General features: G+C 44.0%; 1 protein-coding gene across 1 annotated transcript in view; it reads left to right on the top strand.

Moving 5' to 3' along the window:
- Nucleotides 1-19968, top strand: part of LOC126248419 (uncharacterized) — a 121598-nt gene that overhangs the window by 24276 nt on the left and 77354 nt on the right. Inside the window, exons 4-6 of the mRNA XM_049949384.1 lie at nt 5093-5240; nt 16514-16723; nt 18714-18930. Of these exons, the coding sequence (XP_049805341.1) occupies nt 5093-5240; nt 16514-16723; nt 18714-18930 (575 nt within the window). The remainder of the gene's footprint in view (nt 1-5092; nt 5241-16513; nt 16724-18713; nt 18931-19968) is intronic.

The following is a 19968-nucleotide window of genomic DNA, read 5'->3' as shown; positions in this document are numbered from 1 at the left end:
AGCTGCAGGTGAATTTTTTTAAGACTGTACATGCTTAAAGCTGTTGTCTGAGCCAATACAGACAGATGTTCTTCAGTAACACCCATGTTTAATAACCAAAGGCCTGCCTTAGTAAATCCACTCTTCGCATTAGCCACACATACTGTTTCATCATTTGCGTTGACAAAGATCTCACTTGGCACTGATTTACTATTCGTCCCCGGTTTCTTTTCAGCCACTTTGAAGCTTTTTGATTATAATAGGTCTTCATGGGCCGAGAAACAATTGAAATAGGTGAGTTCAGTGGGGTGGTAGGCAAAATAGAAAAACTTCATTTTCTTTGGCACATTCGTGCACCTCATCATATATGTGACTTCAGTGGCCATCAGCAACTAGCAACACTTTATCGTCTTTGTTTGCCTTAATGAAACTAATGAAATTATTCAGCCACTTGAGAAAAATTTCTCGTCATCCGTCGCTTTCTTGTGCCGTACCTAGAATTCCCATACGTGCTCTTTACCCTAAAATCAAGGGCTTATCACATCTACATGCCAACTCTTAACATGGTCTGGCATTTTATGTGATTGATTTTATTGATGTGACAAGCCCTTAATTTTAGGGGTTTAACTTTTACAAATGGATGTACAGATCGTTGCCAACACATTTCATGTGGAGATGTTAGGTCGCTTTACTAACTGACTGTTTGCTAATGTGAATTTTGAAGTTTGTTTCTTGTCCTCCTGAAGAAAATGGGTTTAAATCTGTTGAAACCATGATTAAAGTTAATTGAAAACCACCATTTATTGCAACAGGTTGGCTGTCTTATTTGTCTACTATCCTGTAAACATGGCAGCCATTTTCAAAGTATTGAAGACAAGACTCAGAACAGCTTTAAATGACAGACTATTTCCTTCTCTAATCCCTGGTCAAATGTAGATTGAAACCTGCCTAATCCTTTGTTAACACCCATAATTTGTTTGTTTCAATTTGTGACATGCCTTATAAGTTACTTGCAATACACGAAATAGTTTGGCTGCTCTTGAACAGCCCATTTCCCTCTTGTTTACTGTGTTAATGGCCCTTTGCATGGCTTCTTCATCCCATGACTGGCGTGTAGTCTTTCTAACGTACATCCCAATCATCTGGGGAAAAGTGCGTTTGGTGAGAATTGGGTGACAAGCTCTATGGTTATGATATTAGTAATGCTACTGAAATGAATTTTTATTAGATCAATTTATCAGGCTAAAGTGACACACTATATCTTTTTATCCTTACTCATGGTCAGTCATTTTATCCAACAATGCAGTTTGTTACAAAATGATAGGTTAAGCAAAGAAAAATAAAGTGATGAAATGAATAATAATACTAGTAAATGCATTAACAAATGGTTAGTGCTATTTGATATATTTGAAATAAAAGGAACCTAACACCAAATGTGAAGTTGTATCTACACTGAGGTTACAAAAGTCATGTGATACCTCCTAATATCATTTTGGACGTTCTTTTTGCCCAGTGTAGTGCAGCAACTCAATGTGGCATGGACTCAACAAGTCATTGGAAGTCTCCTGCAGAAATATTGCACCATATTGCCTCTATAGCTGTCCATAATTGCAAAAGTGTTGCCTGTGCAGGATTTTGTGTACAAACTGACGTCTTGATTATGTCCCATAAGTGTTCGATAGGGTTGATGTTGAGGGACCTGGATCGCCAAATTCCAATGTTGTATGGGAATATGAAGTCCGTGAGTGGCTGCAGATGGTCTCTGAGTACACAAACATAACCATTTCCTGTCAGTGATTGGTTCTGTTGGACAAGAGGTCACAGTATATTTGATGTAAATGCACCATTATGGTGCCACAACCACCACCTCATTGACAACTTGGTCCATGACTTTGTGGGGCCTGTGCCACAATCGAACCCTACCATCAGCTCTTACCAACTGAAATCAGGAGTCATCTATCGTATTTACTCGAATCTAAGCTGCACTTTTTTACCGGTTTTTGTAATCCAAAAAACTGACTGCGGCTTAGAATCGAGTGCAAAGTAAGCAGAAGTTCTGAAAAAATGTTGGTAGGTGCTGCCACAACTAACTTCTGCCATCGAATATATGTAGCGCTACATAGGCATGCTTTGCAGGCACAAAGAAAAATACTGGCGCCAAAACCTCTGCGTCAGTAAATAAATTAAAAGAAAAGGTAGAAGAATGTAAATATTATGCCATCTATTCTTTCGTGTTTGCTGCTATCTCATTTAAATCCTGTCTGCCTAATAAACTACGAAACTAGAGTGAGACAACAGCAAACGCGGAAGAATATACATATCGTGTCATGTTTATATTCGTATTATTCTTATGCTGGATAGTGATACAGTCAGAAATGAAGCACAGCAACTGACTAGATTTTTAAATCTAAGATGACTCTAATTCCTGTGCAGAATGTAATGTACTAAAGAAGCATCTGCAAAGATTTTCAAACGGAGAAAAATTTTCACTAAACTCTCGTTCAGAACATCTTCCCTCATACGCAGTCTATTATTTGGTTCTTGTTGATCATTATAAAAAAAAGGAGCAGTGTAACAACAAGTAGCAGTCTCTTGCCATTGTTTCGCTTGTGAGACAATTCCTCTATTTTTTAATTTTTTGTTATAAGCCGCGGTAGCGCGCACAAAAGCAAGCTGTGCCACGAGCGGCGACAGGTCGTAAACACTCACAATGCGACAGACAATGCATGACACAGTAAAATAATGCATTTTCAGCTTAGAGTGATGTAAACACCTATAACAAAGAGAAAGGCACTTATCAGATCAAAGCAAAATAAGCAATCAATTCAGACCAGACGAAGCACGCGAAAAAGGAAGGGTACCCATATAAATATGGATAGAGTGCCTGGCACATAGCAATGGCTACTTGGTAAAGCTTAACTGTTAAGCTTACGACTCGAACCAAACTACTGTATCTGTATCTTCATCCATTCGACCTCAATTGTGTTTCATGTTACAATGGACCAACTTTGTTTCGATTTGGAGGGGTGGTCTAAAACTTTTCTCTCACCTTGAATTTCGAGTCTCAAATTTCAGGAGCGGCTTAGATTTGGAAAATTTTTTTTCCTTGATTTAGAGTCTCATTTCTCATGTGTGGCTTGTCATGAGCCCAGGAGAGGCACTGCAAGGAATGTTGTGCTGTTGGCAAAGATATTCACACCAGTCATCTGCTGCCATAGCCCATTAATGACAGATTTTAGCATACTGTCCTAATGGATATGTTTGTTGTATGTCCCACATTGATATCTGCAGTTATTTCATGCAGTGTTGCTTGTCTGTTAGCAGTGACAACTCTGTGCAAACGCCACTGCTCTCGGTCATTAAGTGAAGGCCATTAGTTATGGCATTGTCCGTGGTGAGAAGTAATGTCTGAAGTTTGGTATACTTGGCACACTCTTGACACAGTGGTAATTTCCAAAATGGAATATCCCATGCATCTAGCTCCAACTACTATTCCACACTAAAAGTAAGTTATTTCCCATCATGCGACCATAATTGTGTCATAAACCATTTCACATGATTCACCTGAGTACAAATGACTGCCCTTTTATATCTTATGTATGCAATACGACTGCCATCTGTAAGTGTGCAGATCACTATCATATGACTTTTGTCACCTCAGTATAAAAGGCTAACAAAATAAATTCAGCCAACCTTCTTTCCACTTTTTGTTCATTGGCATACAGAATGTTTGATATACACATCTGCCATTTACAGGGTATCAGATGAGTCAACATTTGAATATGTTAGGACATTCAAAACAAACGTCACTAGAGCTATATGAGAGAAGCAGCCACTGTGTCATTTTACCCAACTATGTCATTTAAGGCACTTTTCCCCTAAGATTTTTTTCTCCACTGCAAGTTGATGACTGAATAGGCTCATCCCTCAACAGTGCTTCTAATTAGCATCTCAGCAAATTTATTTTCTAGGTGTCAATAGTTCTTTGTGCAAAAGTTCTTTTAATGTTACAGTAAAAAAATACATAAAGTGAGTGTGTGTGTGTGTGTGTGTGTGTGTGTGTGTGTGTGTGTGTGTGGAGGGGAGGGGAGGGGGTGGTAGTGCACACATGTTCAAGAAAGAAGTGTTTTGCTCTCCAGAGCCAATAGTATTACTATTTTGCCATTTGAAACAGTATTGTAATGACCATCTGACAAATACCCATTCAGATATTTTATCTGAATATATTATTGCGCTAACATTGAGCAGTTTTCTCAGCATTTGTGTTGCTATAGGGAATACGTACATGGACTTCATAAATTGTTTAATTTATGTTACAGTTGTTTGTCTTGTACAGCATATAATAAAATTCTGAAGCCAATAACACACATATCACAGACAACTTGGAATATTAACAACGATTAGCCCTTGTACAATAATATATGTTACCTGCAATGTGACAATATTTTGAAAAGGAAAGTTGCTACTCACCATATAGCGGAGATGCTGAATCACAGATAGGCACAACAAAAAGAGTGTCACAAATAAACTTTCAGCCAACAAAGCCTTTGTCAAAAATAGACAAAAACCAGACACACACACACACACACACACACACACACACACACACACACACACACACACACACACCTGCGCATGCGCGCTCGCACAAACACACCTCGCACACACGACACATGAAGCAATCTCTGGCAGCTGAAGCCACACTTCCACTGCCAGAGTCTTTAGTTGTGTGTGTGTGTGTGTGTGTGTGTGTGTGTGTGTGTGTGTGTGTTTTCAACAGAGGCCTTGTTGGCCAAAAGCTTATTTGTGACAGTCTTTTTGTTGTGCCTATCTGCGACTCAGTGTCTCCACTATACAGTGAGTAGTAACTTTCCTTTTCATAACATTGTTACGTTCCATCCTGGATCTTCCATTGTTTGATTTTTACCTGGAAAGTTGTATTTCACCTCTTGGATGTTACATTATGGAAACATGCTATCATGTTTCAAAAATTGCCAAACATTTTGTAAAGCAAGTAGGATGTGTCAATTTTGGAAATACGCTCTAAATTACATGCAGTTGTTTAAAATTTGTATTAACATGATTGAATTACAATTTTGTTCACTGTTTTCAGAATCGCTTTCGTTTCACTGGAGAATGCGATCATCCAGATGCTCAGATTCGTTCCTGTCAAACTGCTGGAACACAGTTTCTCATCACAAATCAGAAATTTAATATAACTTACAAGAAATGTCCCGGCATGGAACAAACTTTTGATGGAGGTTTGTACTTCTGAAATACCTGGTTTTCATTTCTGCTGGTATAATATGTTACCATAAAATGAGGAAGGTGATTAAAAGCTATTGAACCTATGTGAGTTTACGAGGGTCACTCCACAAGAAATGCACACTATTTTTGTAAAAATACAGTTTTCATTCTGCATGTGTGAAAGTTTTACAGTGTGCAGATACATCCTTCCCGCTTTTTTGCAAACTTAATTCAACTTGTTCCCGTGAGTAGCGCCATCACGTCATGTCTTCAAGATGGCTGCTATACTTGACGTTCGTCAGAAGCAACATGCTGTCATAGAATTCCTGTGCTGTGAAAACGAGACAGTGGGAAACATCCACAAGAGGTTGAAAAAGGTGTATGGAGATGATGCTGTCGATCGCAGTACAGTTAGTCGGTGGGCAAGCAGGTTACATGATGAAAGCGGGCACGACAATATTGAGGATTGTCCTCGCAGAGCAGCAGGCCTAATACCGCACACACTACAGACAATGTGCAGAAAGTTAACGAATTGGTGAATGCTGACAGACACATCATAGTGAACGAATTGTCACGCTACATTGGGATAGGGGAAGGAAGTATTTGCAGAATACTGAAAGTGTTGGCATTAAAAAAGGTTTGTGCCAGGTGGGTTCCTAGGATTTTGACAGTGGCTCACAAAGAAACAAGAAAACCGGTATGCAGCGAACTTTTGGAACAGTACGAGAATAGTGGAGATGAATTTCTTGGAAGAATTGTGACAAGTGATGAAACATGGCTTCTTCATTTTTCACCAGAGATGAAGAGGCAATCAGTGGAGTGGCATCATGCAAATTCACCCAAGGAAAAAAAAAATTTAAAACCACACCTTCTGCTAGAAAAGTTTTGGCAACGGTGTTTTTCAGTTCCAAAGGACTCTTGCTTGTGGACATCATGCCAAGTGGAACCACCATAAATTCTGATGCCTATGTGACGACACTGAAGAAACTTCAAGCTCGACTGAGTCGTGTTCAACCGCATTGGCAAAAAATGTTGCGCGACAATGCACGGCCACAGGTCAGTCAAAAAATCATGGAAGCGATCACAAAACTCGGGTGGACAACACTGAACCACCCGCCTTACACTCCTGACCTGGCTTCGTGTGACTATCATCTCTTTGGGAAACTGAAAGACTCTCTTCGTGGAACAAGGTTTGAAGATGATGACTCCCTTGTGCATGCTGCCAAACAGTGGCTCCAACAGGTTGGTCCAGAATTTTATCGTGTGGGTATACAGGCGCTGGTTCCAAGATGGCGTAAGGCAGTTGAGAGGGATGGAAATTATGTGGAGAAATGAAAATATTGTTCCTAAAGGATGTATCTACACACTGTAAAACTTTAAAAGATGTAGAATAAAAGATGGATTTAAAAAAAAAATAGTGTGCATTTCTTTTGGAGTGACCCTCGTAGAATTTCCATGTTTTCGTGAAATGCTGATAACAGGTGTTTGGTTCCATACAAAGTTCTTTGTAACTGCATTTCTTTCTTTGCCCCCAGTTGAATGAGTCAGTGTTCTGTATATAATGACAGTGGAAACCACAAGAAACAAACAAGCTTTGAAAGAGGAAAAAAAAATTGTGACAGTACAGCCAACATTCTATGGCAGGGTTCAGCCTGGTTCCATTTTCATCATATATGGAATTTGTAGTAGATTCTCGGGATAAATCATATTCGCCGGCCGGGGTGGCCAAGCAGTTAAAGGTGCTACAGTCTGGAACCGCGCGACCGCTACGGTCGCAGGTTCGAATCCTGCCTCGGGCATGGTTGTGTGTGATGTCCTTAGGTTAGTTAGGTTTAAGTAGTTCTAAGTTCTCGGGGACTGATGACCTTAGAAGTTAAGCCCCATAGTGCTCAGAGCCATTTGCACCAAATCATATTCCTTCAAATTTGGAGGTTTTTTTTTTGGGGGGGGGGGGAGGGGGGGACAGTATTTGAAACTAGATTTGAACTGTGGTTCAGGTGCATGAGTCCACAGTTCAATAGAAATCCAGGAGGATTACAACATAAAGTTTTCTTGGAGATCATCAGATTACATACTATTCAAAGAGAGAGAAGCACTTATAAAACTATAGGAGAACCCAGCTGAATGCCTGCTGGACTCTTTAATTCCTATATATGATCAAGATAATTAAGGAGAGAGAGAGAGAGATGAAGCAGCCATACAACAACCACACAGTAGTGCTTTTTCTTCCTCAAGAGGAGATCTTTAAGGCTTTATAAAATGAAAGAAAGGAAAATCTTCAAATCTTGACAATCATGAGTTGGAACTATTGTAAAGACCAAATTTTGCCATGCATAATCTGTCTGTGAAATGAGGGTATCATTCAAGATGGGATACCAAGGAGACAGAGGTTATTATTATTTAAAAAATGCAACAACAGCAGAAAAGCCATGATTGTTAAATTGTACAGATATTTTTTGGACATGAAATTTTGCTCCACAACTACTTCATATAGATGTTTTTTCATGACATGACAAGTTTTGGGACATAAAATCCTAACCCAGATGTCCTTGTAAAATAAAGTATGGAATGTAAGCACACAATTACATATGATTAAGTGGGATTTGTGTATAAAGCACTGTTTATCCTTCATCTTCGATGGCTCTGATTCTCTTGATAATGGATCATACTCAGATCACCTTAGCAGATTCAATTAAAGGGACAGTGACAGATGCATGATTCAGTGTGTTGATCGGACCATCACAGACAATGCGGAGAGAGTTTATTTAAGAGGTTATAGCTTGTATGAAGTCATACCAAAAGAAGAAACATGCTTTCCAGAAAAGATTGGCAAATACAAACAGGACTGTGACACTTAAGGCCCACAGAACAAAGTGTAAGAAAATAGAAATTATCCTTTAGCACTGGCCTACTGATCTCAGAACTTTATTTGGAAGGGACATGACCTCAGTTTTTGCACATACATTCCAGGACTAAAATTTGTGCACTGTGTGCCACCAACAGATGAACGAAAGACATTGCACCACCTGGGTTTGAAGTGTGAAACAACGGAGGGGACCACAAGCTCATGCAGTGTATGACACACAATTTGCAGAATAATAAACAACCTGAAAGTTGATGTGGCAAAGTGTGAGGAGGCCAAGGCTTCAGGGTTTGACTCAGAGTGCTGGGAGTGGTGTAGTGCCTCTGGATATGGAATTGCCCGATTGTCTCCTTACCAAATACAGATAATATAGAAGAACCATGAGTGTTGTTATACTAATTTCATTTACTTTTTGTTGTTATTGGTAGCTTCCTTTTTCCCTGTAGTACATATTTTGAACTAATCCCCCACCCCCACCCCTTCCACGCGTGCGTGCCCACACGCACACACACACACACACACACACACACACACACACACACACACACACAAACCTAGCTTTATTTTCCTCATCTCATTTCATTCTTCTTTTTCAGCACCACTTTCATCTGGAGCTTACTAATAGTTAAGAACTGTAATGTGATTCAGACAATAAAGCATATTGTGTAAAATAAGAACAATTGTCATAATGTGTTCTATATATTTTAATAGTAATTACTGCCACATATGGTGCAATGTGAAGAGACAGTAGCAAAGACAGCCAGTCAGTGCCATGTGTGCCAACATTATTTAAACCTGCATGGTTGTGGCATTCCTCGAGTAACAAGGGACAATAGTTTCTGTAAACCATTGTAAGACATGTGACTGACTGGCGCCTGGTCATCCTGCAGCATTTAACCATTACTGGCAGTTTGGTCACAATGCAATGGCCCAAGTAACTGATTGAGATTGCCAGTCTAACATCAACATGGTGCCATCCCTTCCTGCTGTATGGACCTGACACTGCATGGACCCAACCTGCTGCCACTGGAGCTAGCTATTATTACACGCAGAGCTGAAGGAATACTGACAAAACACCACACTGAGAGAGCGGCATAGCATCCTTTCACACTGCATATCAATGGCCCAAATCTACCACAGCTGCTCATTATGTTACTTTTCACAGCTGTCATATTGTGACAGGAGCTTGTCAGTGAAAGCAAACACAATGATATTAATTGGAGGTGTTCCCCCTGTGGGTTCGGGGGTAAGAATAGGCCCGCGGTATTCCTGCCTGTCGTAAGAGGCGACTAAAAGGAGTCTCAAATGTTTCGGCCTTATGTGATGGTCCCCTCTCGGGTTTGACCTCCATCTTTCTAAATTATTCCGAAGAGCGAGCCAATTGGGGAAGGGCGCCTTACATGGTGCACTGTATCCGTCGTGCAATTAGACCTTTAGCCGGCTTTCTCGTCGTTGCAATGGTGTCCCGCTCGTTTTCGATCTCTTGGGCGATTACCACGCTGCACTCTGCAGTGTTTCTTTTATCTGCGACGACGACCTTGGTCAGTTTTGCACCTAAGATCCAGCACGGTAGCCAGTCCGTTGTGGTGGGGCCGCCATGTACCCTCTTGGTTGTAGCCCCCTGACAACACAGGGATCGCTCTACTGATGCCTGCGCCGTTAACTCCCCACGTATGCCAAGGAGTAGATGCCCATCTCCTTGGGGCATCAGGACTCCCGGCAATGGCCGTCCTGCCAGGTGGCTATTGCTGCGGCTGGGTGGCGCCCGTGGGGAGGGCCCTTGGTCGGAGTAGGTGGCATCAGGGCGGATGACCCGCAATGAAGCGTGGTACATCATCTCTCGCTGGCGGCCAGCCGTCAGCAGTCTCCAAGCATTCGAGGGCTCATTTTAAGGGTAATGTTTATGACCCCAAATTGTTCCCATCCCTGGCCACACCATGGGAGGAACGAAAGGCGTTGAATGAAAGTGAAACGTATTCGCCCAGATATCTTGTCTGTACCAGAGCTGATGGGGAATCTTTTATATCCGTGAAGCCTCAGTTCTTTGTTGAGCATTTAGAGGACAAGTTTGGGGAGGTGGAGGGCTTGTCAAAGATGAGGTCCGGCTCGGTGTTGATAAAAACGGCATCCTCCGCCCAGTCGCGGGCCTTGCTCGCTTGTACTAAGCTGGGGGATGTCTCCGTCACTATCACCCCCCATAAAAGCTTAAATATGGTTCAGGGAATTATTTTTCACCGCGATCTCCTTTTACAGTCCGATGACGAGCTGCGCGCCAACTTAGAGCGACGAGGTGTACATTTCGTCCGGCGCGTTCATCGGGGTCCGAGGGACAATCAGGTTGCTACCGGTGCCTTCATCTTGGCCTTCGAGGGTGATACGTTACCGGAAAAGGTCAAGGTGATGGTCTACCGATGTGACGTCAACCCCTATATCCCTCCCCCGATGCGGTGCTTTAAGTGCTGGAAGTTCGGTCACATGTCCTCTCGCTGTACTTCTAGCCTCACATGTCGAGATTGTGGACGCCCATCTCATCCCGACACTCCATGTGCTCCGCCTCCCGTCTGTGTCAACTGTGGAGAGCCTCATTCCCCTTGCTCGCCGGACTGTAGTGTCTTACAGAAAGAACGCAAAATCATGGAATACAAGACCCTGGACCGACTGACTTACTCTGAGGCCAAGCGGAAATTTGAACGGCTACATCCCGTGCGCATGATGTCATCTTATGCCTCCACTGTCACTCCTGCTCCAGCTCCTTCAGCTGCAAGATATACAGTCAGCTCTCGGAACCAGAGGACCTCACCTGCCGCCTTGACAATGGGGGCCTCTTCTCTTGCTGTTGCTCCCACACCATCTACCTCGGGAGCAGCACCCACTAAACCATCGGGGACGCCAGTCCCCCCTTCTCAGCCGGAGAAGCGTAAGTCTTCTTCGGCTTCTCTCGCTCGGAAGGGATCCCTTGGGTCACTCCCTTCCCAGGTTCCTACCAGCGGCACAGCAGACACCAGCCAGTGGCTGAAGCAGCCACAGGTCGCTGGTCGACGGGCTTCGCGTTCCACTTCGGTCCCAGAGACTGACTCCAATAAGCCCTCTCACCAACGGCAACCAAAGGAACAGCGAGAGAAAACGACTCTGAAGACCCGTAAGTCCAAGACACCTGCGGTGGCACCTACTCCACCGCTACATAAAAGCTCTGCATCTGAGGATGAGGTGGAGATCCTTGCGTCCGCTGAGGACCTCGATCTCGCCGATCCCTCAGACGCAATGGGTAGCACTTGCACGGGTGCTCCATCGGATGTGGCAGGTGACCCAGCGGCGTAATCTGCCTTCCCAGTCCCGTCACGCCTTTCTCCGCAATGGCTACTACCATCCTCCAGTGGAACTGCAGCGGTTTCTTCCACCATCTCGCTGAGCTCCGCCAACTTATCAGCCTTCACCCTTTCTTCTGCATTGCTCTCCAGGAAACTTGGTTTCCTGCAATGCGAACCCCCGCCCTCCGTGGCTATCGGGGTTATTATAAGAACCGAGCAGCTTATGAAAGGGTGTCTGGTGGCGTCTGCATATATGTCCTTCACACTCTGCACAGCGAGTCTGTCCCTCTCCAGACGCCCTTAGACGCTGTCGCTGTACGCGTGTGGACGCCACAAGCTGTTACCGTCTGCAGTGTTTACATTCCACCGGATGGTGATGTCTCGCAGCATGTCCTGGCTGCACTGGTCGCCCAATTGCCGCCACCTTTCTTGCTCTTGGGCGACTTCAATGCCCATAACCCTCTGTGGGGTGGGTCAGTGGCAACAGGTCGAGGCGCCATCGTTGAGGGTTTCTTGTCGCAGCTCGATCTCTCGCTGTTAAATGATGGTGCCTTCACACACTTCAGTGTGGCGCATGGCACCTACTCCGCCATTGACCTTTCAATCTGTAGCCATAGCCTCTTACCGTCTGTCCAATGGAGTGTGCATGACGACCTGTGTGGTAGTGACCACTTTCCGATCTTTTTGTCACTACCACAGCGCCACTCTTCTGGGCGCCCTAGCAGATGGGCTATGAATAAGGCTGACTGGGACTTGTTCTCCTCCACTGCCGCTTTTGAGCCTCTCCCTACTGATGACATTGATGCGGTGGTTCAATCGGTCACCACCGGCATCGTTACTGCCGCCGAATCAGCCATTCCCCGTTCCTGTGGGTCCCTTCGGCGGCGGACTGTGCCTTGGTGGTCGCCTGAGATCGCTGAAGCGATTAAAGATCGCCGGCGGGCGCTCCAGCGTCACAAGCGACATCCCTCCATCGACCACCTTATCGCCTTCAAACGGCTGCGTGCGCGGGCCCGCCTCCTTATCCGCCAAGGCAAGAAGGAGTGCTGGGAGCGGTATGTATCCACCATTGGCCTCCATGTCACTCCATCGCAGGTCTGGGCCAAGATTCGACGCGTCTACGGCCATCGGACCCCTGCCAGCGTCCCTGCGCTCTCACTGAATGGAGCAGTTTGTACTGACTCCGACGTCATTGCAAATCGCTTAGCAGAGCATTTTGCTATGAGTTCCGCCTCTGCGAATTACCCCCAGGCCTTCCGCTCCATTAAAGAGCGGATGGAACGTCGGAGCCTTTCGTTTCGCACCAACCACCTAGAATCTTACAATGCTCCATTTAGTGAGTGGGAATTTCGCAGTGCCCTAGTTGCTTGCCCTGATACCGCTCCTGGGCCAGATGGCATCCACTGTCAGATGCTGAAACACCTTTCAGTGGACTGCCAGCGGCGCCTTCTCGATCTTTACAACCGTCTTTGGGTCGAGGGGGAGTTTCCGTCGCAATGGCGGGAAGGCGTTGTCATCCCCGTTTTGAAACCTGGAAAGAACCCTCTGGAGGTGGACAGCTACCGTCCCATTAGCCTCACCAACATTCTTTGCAAGTTGCTTGAACGGATGGTGAGCCGGCGCTTGAATTGGGTACTGGAGTCTCGGGGCCTTCTTGCTCCGTCTCAGGGTGGGTTCCGTAAAGGCCGCTCCGCCACCGACAACCTGGTGAGCCTGGAGTCGGCCATCCGTACTGCCTTTGCCCGCCGTCAGCACCTGGTCGCTGTCTTTTTCGACATGCGGAAGGCGTACGATACGACATGGCGTCATCACATCCTTTCTACGCTTCATGGATGGGGTCTTCGGGGTCCTCTGCCGATTTTTCTCCGCAATTTTCTGTCGTGTCGTACCTTCCGCGTGCAAGTCGCGGCCTCGTATAGTTCCTCCCACGTCCAGGAGAACGGTGTGCCACAGGGTTCTGTTTTAAGTGTCTGTCTGTTTTTAATAGCCATTAACCGGCTTGCTGCGGCCGTGGGAAATTCTGTCTCCGCTTCCCTGTATGCTGACGACTTCTGCCTTTATTACAGCTCTATTGGCATTGCAGCGGTTGAACGTCAGCTACAGGGCGCTATCCGCAAGGCGCAGTCTTGGGCTGTAGCGCATGGGTTTCAGTTTTCGGCAGCCAAGACCCGCGTTATGCATTTCTGCCGGCGCCGAACAGTCCATCCTGAGCCGCAGCTTTATCTTGCCGACGAACTGCTTGCGATGGTGGAGACCCACAGGTTTTTGGGGGTGGTTTTCGATGCCCGGTTGACTTGGCTGCCTCATATCCGGCAGCTCAAACAGGCGTGTTGGCGGCATCTCAATGCTATGCGATGTTTGAGCCACACCCGCTGGGGCGCCGACCGCTCTACCCTGTTACGGCTCTACCAGGCGCTCATCCAGTCCCGCCTGGATTATGGGAGCCTGGCTTATGGCTCAGCATCCCCATCTGCGTTACGGGTGCTGAACCCAATTCTCCACAGCGGGATACGCCTTGCCACTGGTGCTTTCCGCACCAGCGCTGTGGACAGCGTACTAGTGGAGGCAGGTGTACCTCCACTGCGGTTCCGACGCCAACGTTTGCTGGCCGCTTATACTGCCCATGTTCTAAGCTCGCCCGGGCATCCTAACTATCGTCTCCTGTTCCCGCGATCGGTCGTCCGTCTGCCAGAACGTTGGCCCCGGTCTGGTTGTACAATAGCGGTCCGTGTCAAAGAGCTTCTCTCTGGGCTTCGGGTTTTCACTGTTCCACCTCCTTTCCGGGCTACTTTGCATACACCCCCATGGTGTGTTCGTCGCCCTTGCCTTCGGCTCGACTTGGCACAGTGCCCGAAGGACTCAGTCCCTCCATAGGCCTTCCGCCGCCACTTTCATTCCATCCTGGCCACGTATCAGGGCTCTGGCATTGTTTACACCGACGGCTCGATGGTTGCTGGTCGAGTCGGTTATGCGCTAACCCTAGGGGACCATTCCGAACAACGTTCCTTGCCGGATGGCTGCAGCGTTTACACTGCTGAGCTGGTCGCCATCTTTCGTGCCCTAGAGCATACCCGCTCCTGCTCAGGTGAGTCCTTCGTTATCTGTAGCGATTCCCTGAGCGGTTTACGAGCTCTCGACCAGTGTTTTCCTCGTTCTCGTCTGGTGCTGGCTGTCCATGAGTCTCTGCATACTCTTGCCCGTAGTGGCCGCTCTGTGGTCTTTGTGTGGACCCCCGGTCATGTCGGTATCCCGGGTAACGAACATGTTGACCGCCTGGCGAAAGAGGCCACCAGTAAGCCATCTCTGGACGTTGGCCTCCCAGAGACTGATTTGCGGGCAGTCTTCCGCCGCAAAATCTTGGCGCTATGGGACGATGAATGGCGCGAACTGACAACGCGCAATAAACTCCGTGATGTCAAGGAGACGACGGCTGTGTGGCGGTCATCCCTGCGAGCCACTCGCAGGGACTCAGTAGTTCTTTGCCGGCTCCGCATTGGCCACTCCCGGCTGACACACAGTTATTTACTGCGCCGGGAGGACCCTCCTCTATGTCGATGTGGGGCTGCTTTGACAGTGGCCCACATTTTGATGGCCTGCCCCCTTTTAGCTGTGGTCAGGCAGACATTTGCGCTGCCTGATACGCTCCCTGCCCTTTTAACAGACGACTCCACTATGGCTGACTTAGTTTTACGTTTTATTCGGGCAGGGGGATTTTATCATTTAATCTGAGTGTTTCTGTTTTATTTTATTGTTTTGTGTTGATTCTGGCCTTTGGCCTATGATTTTAAACTGATTTTTTTTTAATGTGTTTCTCAGTGGTTGACTTTTCCTTTTTTATTTCTATGGTCGGCCAACCACCGTCACACTCTGTGTGGTTTTAGTTCGTTTTGTCTTGTCTTTGTCTGAGTTTCTCTTGTTCTGTTTCGTCTGTGTTCTATTCTGTTCCTCGTTTTTATTCTCTGTGGGTGTTCTTTGTCTTTGGAAAAAGGGACCGATGACCGTAGCAGTCTGGTCCCTTTGATCCCCCAAACCAACCAACCAATTGGAGGTGTGCTACACAACCTCCACACAAAAAGCACAGACAGAGCTAAGTTACTTTCATATTGGACATTACTACAGTATATACAAAACCTCAAATGATTCAAACTTTTCTGTAATATGTTTCTGGTATCTTCATGGTCTCTCAAATGCTAAATAACAAGTAATGACAGGAAGTGTTTATCAAATGTGAGACCTATGTCATGCCAGCCAGCAGTGTAGAATCAGCAGAAATATGACCACATGCTCAATTAGGCCATCAGAAAGATTGACATGATATCTAAATAGCACTTTGGAGAATTTTGTTAATACCTATGCAGCTTCGATTTGTGGAATCAGTCAGATGTGATGGATCAGTTGAGTGCCGTGTGTGTGTGTGTGTGTCTGTGTGTGTGTGTGTGTGTGTGTGTGTAGAGGGGGTGGGGTGTAACACATACTCACAATATGCAGGAGTCATTTATAAGATAGGAATGTAAGTTGGAGACAGGGCACACTTTTTGTGGTGTAAATCATTTCTCCTTCTAATATTATGTTTATGAATGTTCCTGTGATTGTTGACACCAGGCAGGTGTGCAGGTTAAAAATCTAGGTCTCTGAGTTCTGTTTTATGTAAGTCATTATCACTTTAGTCCTTAGAGAATTTCCACAAAAATAATCTGATATACCTTGAGAACTCCACTAGTAGCAAATACAGTGTATTTGGACTCATTTGACTAAGTTATTTTATACTGAACTCAATAAAATCGGGTAGTCAACAAACACATTTATTTTAATTGCAATTGTGTTGATATTTTATTTTAAACAAAGTATTGAAGAGGAAGTTCCTACTGGTGTAGGTCTACATTTCTGTATTTAAATCATAATCCTCTGTCATTGTTGAAATCATTCAAACCATGTTTTGTTTGAAGTGTAATATCATCACACTGATTTTTAAGTATAGAGTGCATACTTAATAATGTTTGTATTCATTCACAAAAGGGTTTAAAGTTAACTTTTGAGAGGGCCTTTTTAAAAGGTATGCTCTTGTCTTTGCAGCTTCACTCATTTTGTTCTTAACAGTCTTCTTCTTTTGTTTCAGTTGTTGAGTACAGTTGTTTAGGTGACTGGTTTGTGGACAAAAACCACTTCTTTGCAGTGGCTAATACCAAAGAATCCAGGAAAGATGAGAAGTACAGGTGTTTCCTGAAAAATAGGGATGATGATCTTTATATTGGTGTGTCAATTACAGCGGAGTGTAACACTCTGAAGACAGTGGAAAAGAGTCCAGAGAGACTCCGTGTTACAGCAGGTAAGAGTGTGTGTGTGTGTGTGTGTGTGTTCTCAGAATAATAATGAGGGGCATTTTGGTGGGTTGGGCTGCATTATTTAAAAAGGGAGTTTGGTATTTGGAAAACTAGCTGATTCCAGAAGTAACAATTAAGGATAGTATTGGTTAAAAACAGTCTTGTTGCAATTTTAGTATTTTATTTTTTAACTACGTGTTTCACCTTTTTTAGGCATCTTCAGGTTACATTAATTTGCTATTTCTTAGAAGAATCCTTTAGTCAGTGTAGCCAAAGGGCATTGTCGACTATATCGGGCCAACATCGCCTTCATTAAACTCAGTAAAGACTTTTCTAGATGGATGAGAGTCACAACAAGATCTGCATAACGCGCTCACGTTCACAGGAGCGAGTAACAGAATAAGGTGGGGGCTCAGGCAGTAAGCATAAAAATGGTTCAAATGGCTCTGAGCACTATGGGACTCAACTGCTGAGGTCATAAGTCCCCTAGAACTTAGAACTACTTAAACCTAACTAACCTAAGGACAACACACACATCCATGCCCGAGGCAGGATTCGAACCTGCGACCGTAGCGGTCGCGCGGTTCCAGACTGTAGCGCCAGAACCGCTCGGCCACCAGCGGCCGGCGCAGTAAGCATACTGCACCAGTCTAGTTACTGCTGCCAGTTCCACAATGAGAGTAAAATATTGGAACTATTTTGTTGTTAATGTTGTTGAGTGCCTAATAGGTTTCTACAGTTCAGTCACATTGCTTCTTTGGCAAAATATGAGTTAGTTCAAAGATGGAAAAGTCTTTATTGTCCTGCTTTGAAAATAACAGTATCGTGCAGTTAGTGAGTGACAAAAAAAATCCTTACACTGTGGAAGATTGTCCATTAATGGCAGACAACAGTGATGTAAAACTTTTAAAACACATTAGTGTGTTAATGTATGCAGCCTCTCAAAGCCAGTGATTTGTATGAGGAGGGAGAGAAGCAGCAAAGTATACAGAGTGTTTGGCAATTTCAGTCACTGTGAAGTAGTGTTTATCACTCTTGCCAAGTGTGATGTGATCACTTCAGTTACTCCTGCAGTCCTTACAACTTACACTGCAGTTGATGATAAATTTCCACAAACTAAAGATGTCTCAAATGCAAGTGTACCTATGTGTAGCCAGCTTCGTATACAAGTACCACATACTATAGTGTGCCTTAATTACTTTCACTGCTGTAAAACAGTCAATCATAGATAGTGGTTAATCAGTGTTAATATGTCACAAAGGTATTACCTCATTGGGCCTGTTCATCTGTACTTTGACAAGTTACTGTGTAATGTATTGAACTTAACTGATTATGAGTTGCTAAGAATTTGAAATCAGTAATTTGATGCCATTTGTGTGACCTGAGGCAGACAAATTTAACAAATAACTCATATTTACAAGACTGCCAGTGTGTTCCACTAAGGCATAAGGCAGTATTCTGAGTTTGTATGACCTTGCAAAGTCATTACACTCCATAATATAACTATTCCTATCCTGGCAGCTGCTTGTACTTTAATTAATATTTATTCAGTAGGAACTCGGTGCCAACAACAGTCTGTCATATATATAAAATCGTTATAATAAAATCGGACTGTAGAATGGAAATCATAATATTTGTTGAATGTTATGTCATTGACTGTTATGTTGGGGTGTAAAGCAACCTTCTGCTTCCTAGAACTCGTAGTAGAAGGGGGGGAGGGGGGGTTGTTACCTGAACGTCTCACCACTTATTCCATAATGTGACTCATGGCATTTTTCTATCAGTACTGTCAAAATATCATTATTGTTTTTTTTTATTCACACACAAATTTTATGTTCAGATTTCTGGCAATGCTGTAAGCTTAAGAATTTTTTTTTTTTTAATTGATTAGACGTAGTTAATATTTCCGCAAAATTTAATAATTCTGATTTGAATAAATATTTCAGAACTATATACTTTCCATATGTTGTTACTAACATAGCTATTACTCAACAGTAAAGGCTGAAGTGGTGGAACCAGGGTGCAGACTACCTCAGAATTTCTCTGGTGAATGGATAAATACTGCGAATATAGATGCAGACATAATGATTAATGAAACTCATATTGTAGAAACTTGGTTTCCGGATGAGGGAAGATTTCGGCGTACAATATATACTTGCCGTGAACAGAGGGGCACTCGTTACATGATGGCGAGGCTCACTGTTGATGGCTGGTAAGTTTAACATTTGTTATTACCATGTATAGTTTAGCTTTTTCCAACGTACAAATAATAATAGTTTTATTGCTTCACACCCGTAAAAATTATTTACTCCCTGGATGACAGAGTGGAACAGTTGTATGTTGAATTGATAGGCTTCTCTTCTTTGTATAGTGTTGATTTTCAGCAAACTGTATTGATGGGTTTGTGAACTTAACTGTACTTGTTCATGGAGCAGAAATAAGAGTGATTTATCTTTGGTTCAGAATTGATGAAAGACATTATTAGAGTCATTCTGGTTGTATAAATTTAGTTTTGCTGTGTTCCACAACCTTCAAAAATCTGGCAAAGGATACAATCATTTCTGTTACTACATAGGTTGCTAGTTTATTATTGTGTCATAAATAGTTAGTATCAGCCTTGTTAACATTTTCAAGTCATACATATATGACGTGCACTCCAGTTAAAAGGGTGGAGGTACAGCATGAACAATTTTACCTGTTCCTATGTTTTTCTGAAGAAGTGAACATTGTAACATTTATTTCACCTTTATCTAACACGCAAGTGCCATACTCATGGTACTTGTTCTGATTCTGTTTGCCTGTATGGTTGACTGATGTGGTTAGTCCAGTTGAGTGTTAGTCACATATTTGCACGAGATGGTTTGTTTCATTACAAAAATTACTCGTGCATGTACATGTGTATCACTTTAAAATGACCACAATGTTGAACCTAACTACAGTAGAATCTTGTAAGTACGTTCGTTACTACCATGTTTTCTCGCATAGTAAGTCCACTTTTGGAAGAGCCAGTTCCAGTTGCTTTAAATGGGTGTTAAACGACTAGTTTGTACATTCTCCTTGCCCACTTAGCACCTTTAGATTTGGTTGTATTGGTGTTGTTTGGCCACTGCAGTGTTTGCTGCCAAGAGTTCTGAGACTGGTGGAAGTGGGATGTTTGCGGCCACGGGGTGCCAGAATGTGTAGGGAGATAGTGCTCTTTTGTGCCAGCAATTATAGAAGTCATATAGATCATTAGCTATGGTAGAAGTGA

This window comes from Schistocerca nitens, chromosome 3 (assembly GCF_023898315.1).
Source record: "Schistocerca nitens isolate TAMUIC-IGC-003100 chromosome 3, iqSchNite1.1, whole genome shotgun sequence".
NCBI classification, from domain to species: domain Eukaryota; kingdom Metazoa; phylum Arthropoda; class Insecta; order Orthoptera; family Acrididae; genus Schistocerca; species Schistocerca nitens.
The sequence above is the reverse complement of the archived record's forward strand: the minus strand, read 5'-3'. Positions and strand labels throughout refer to the sequence as shown.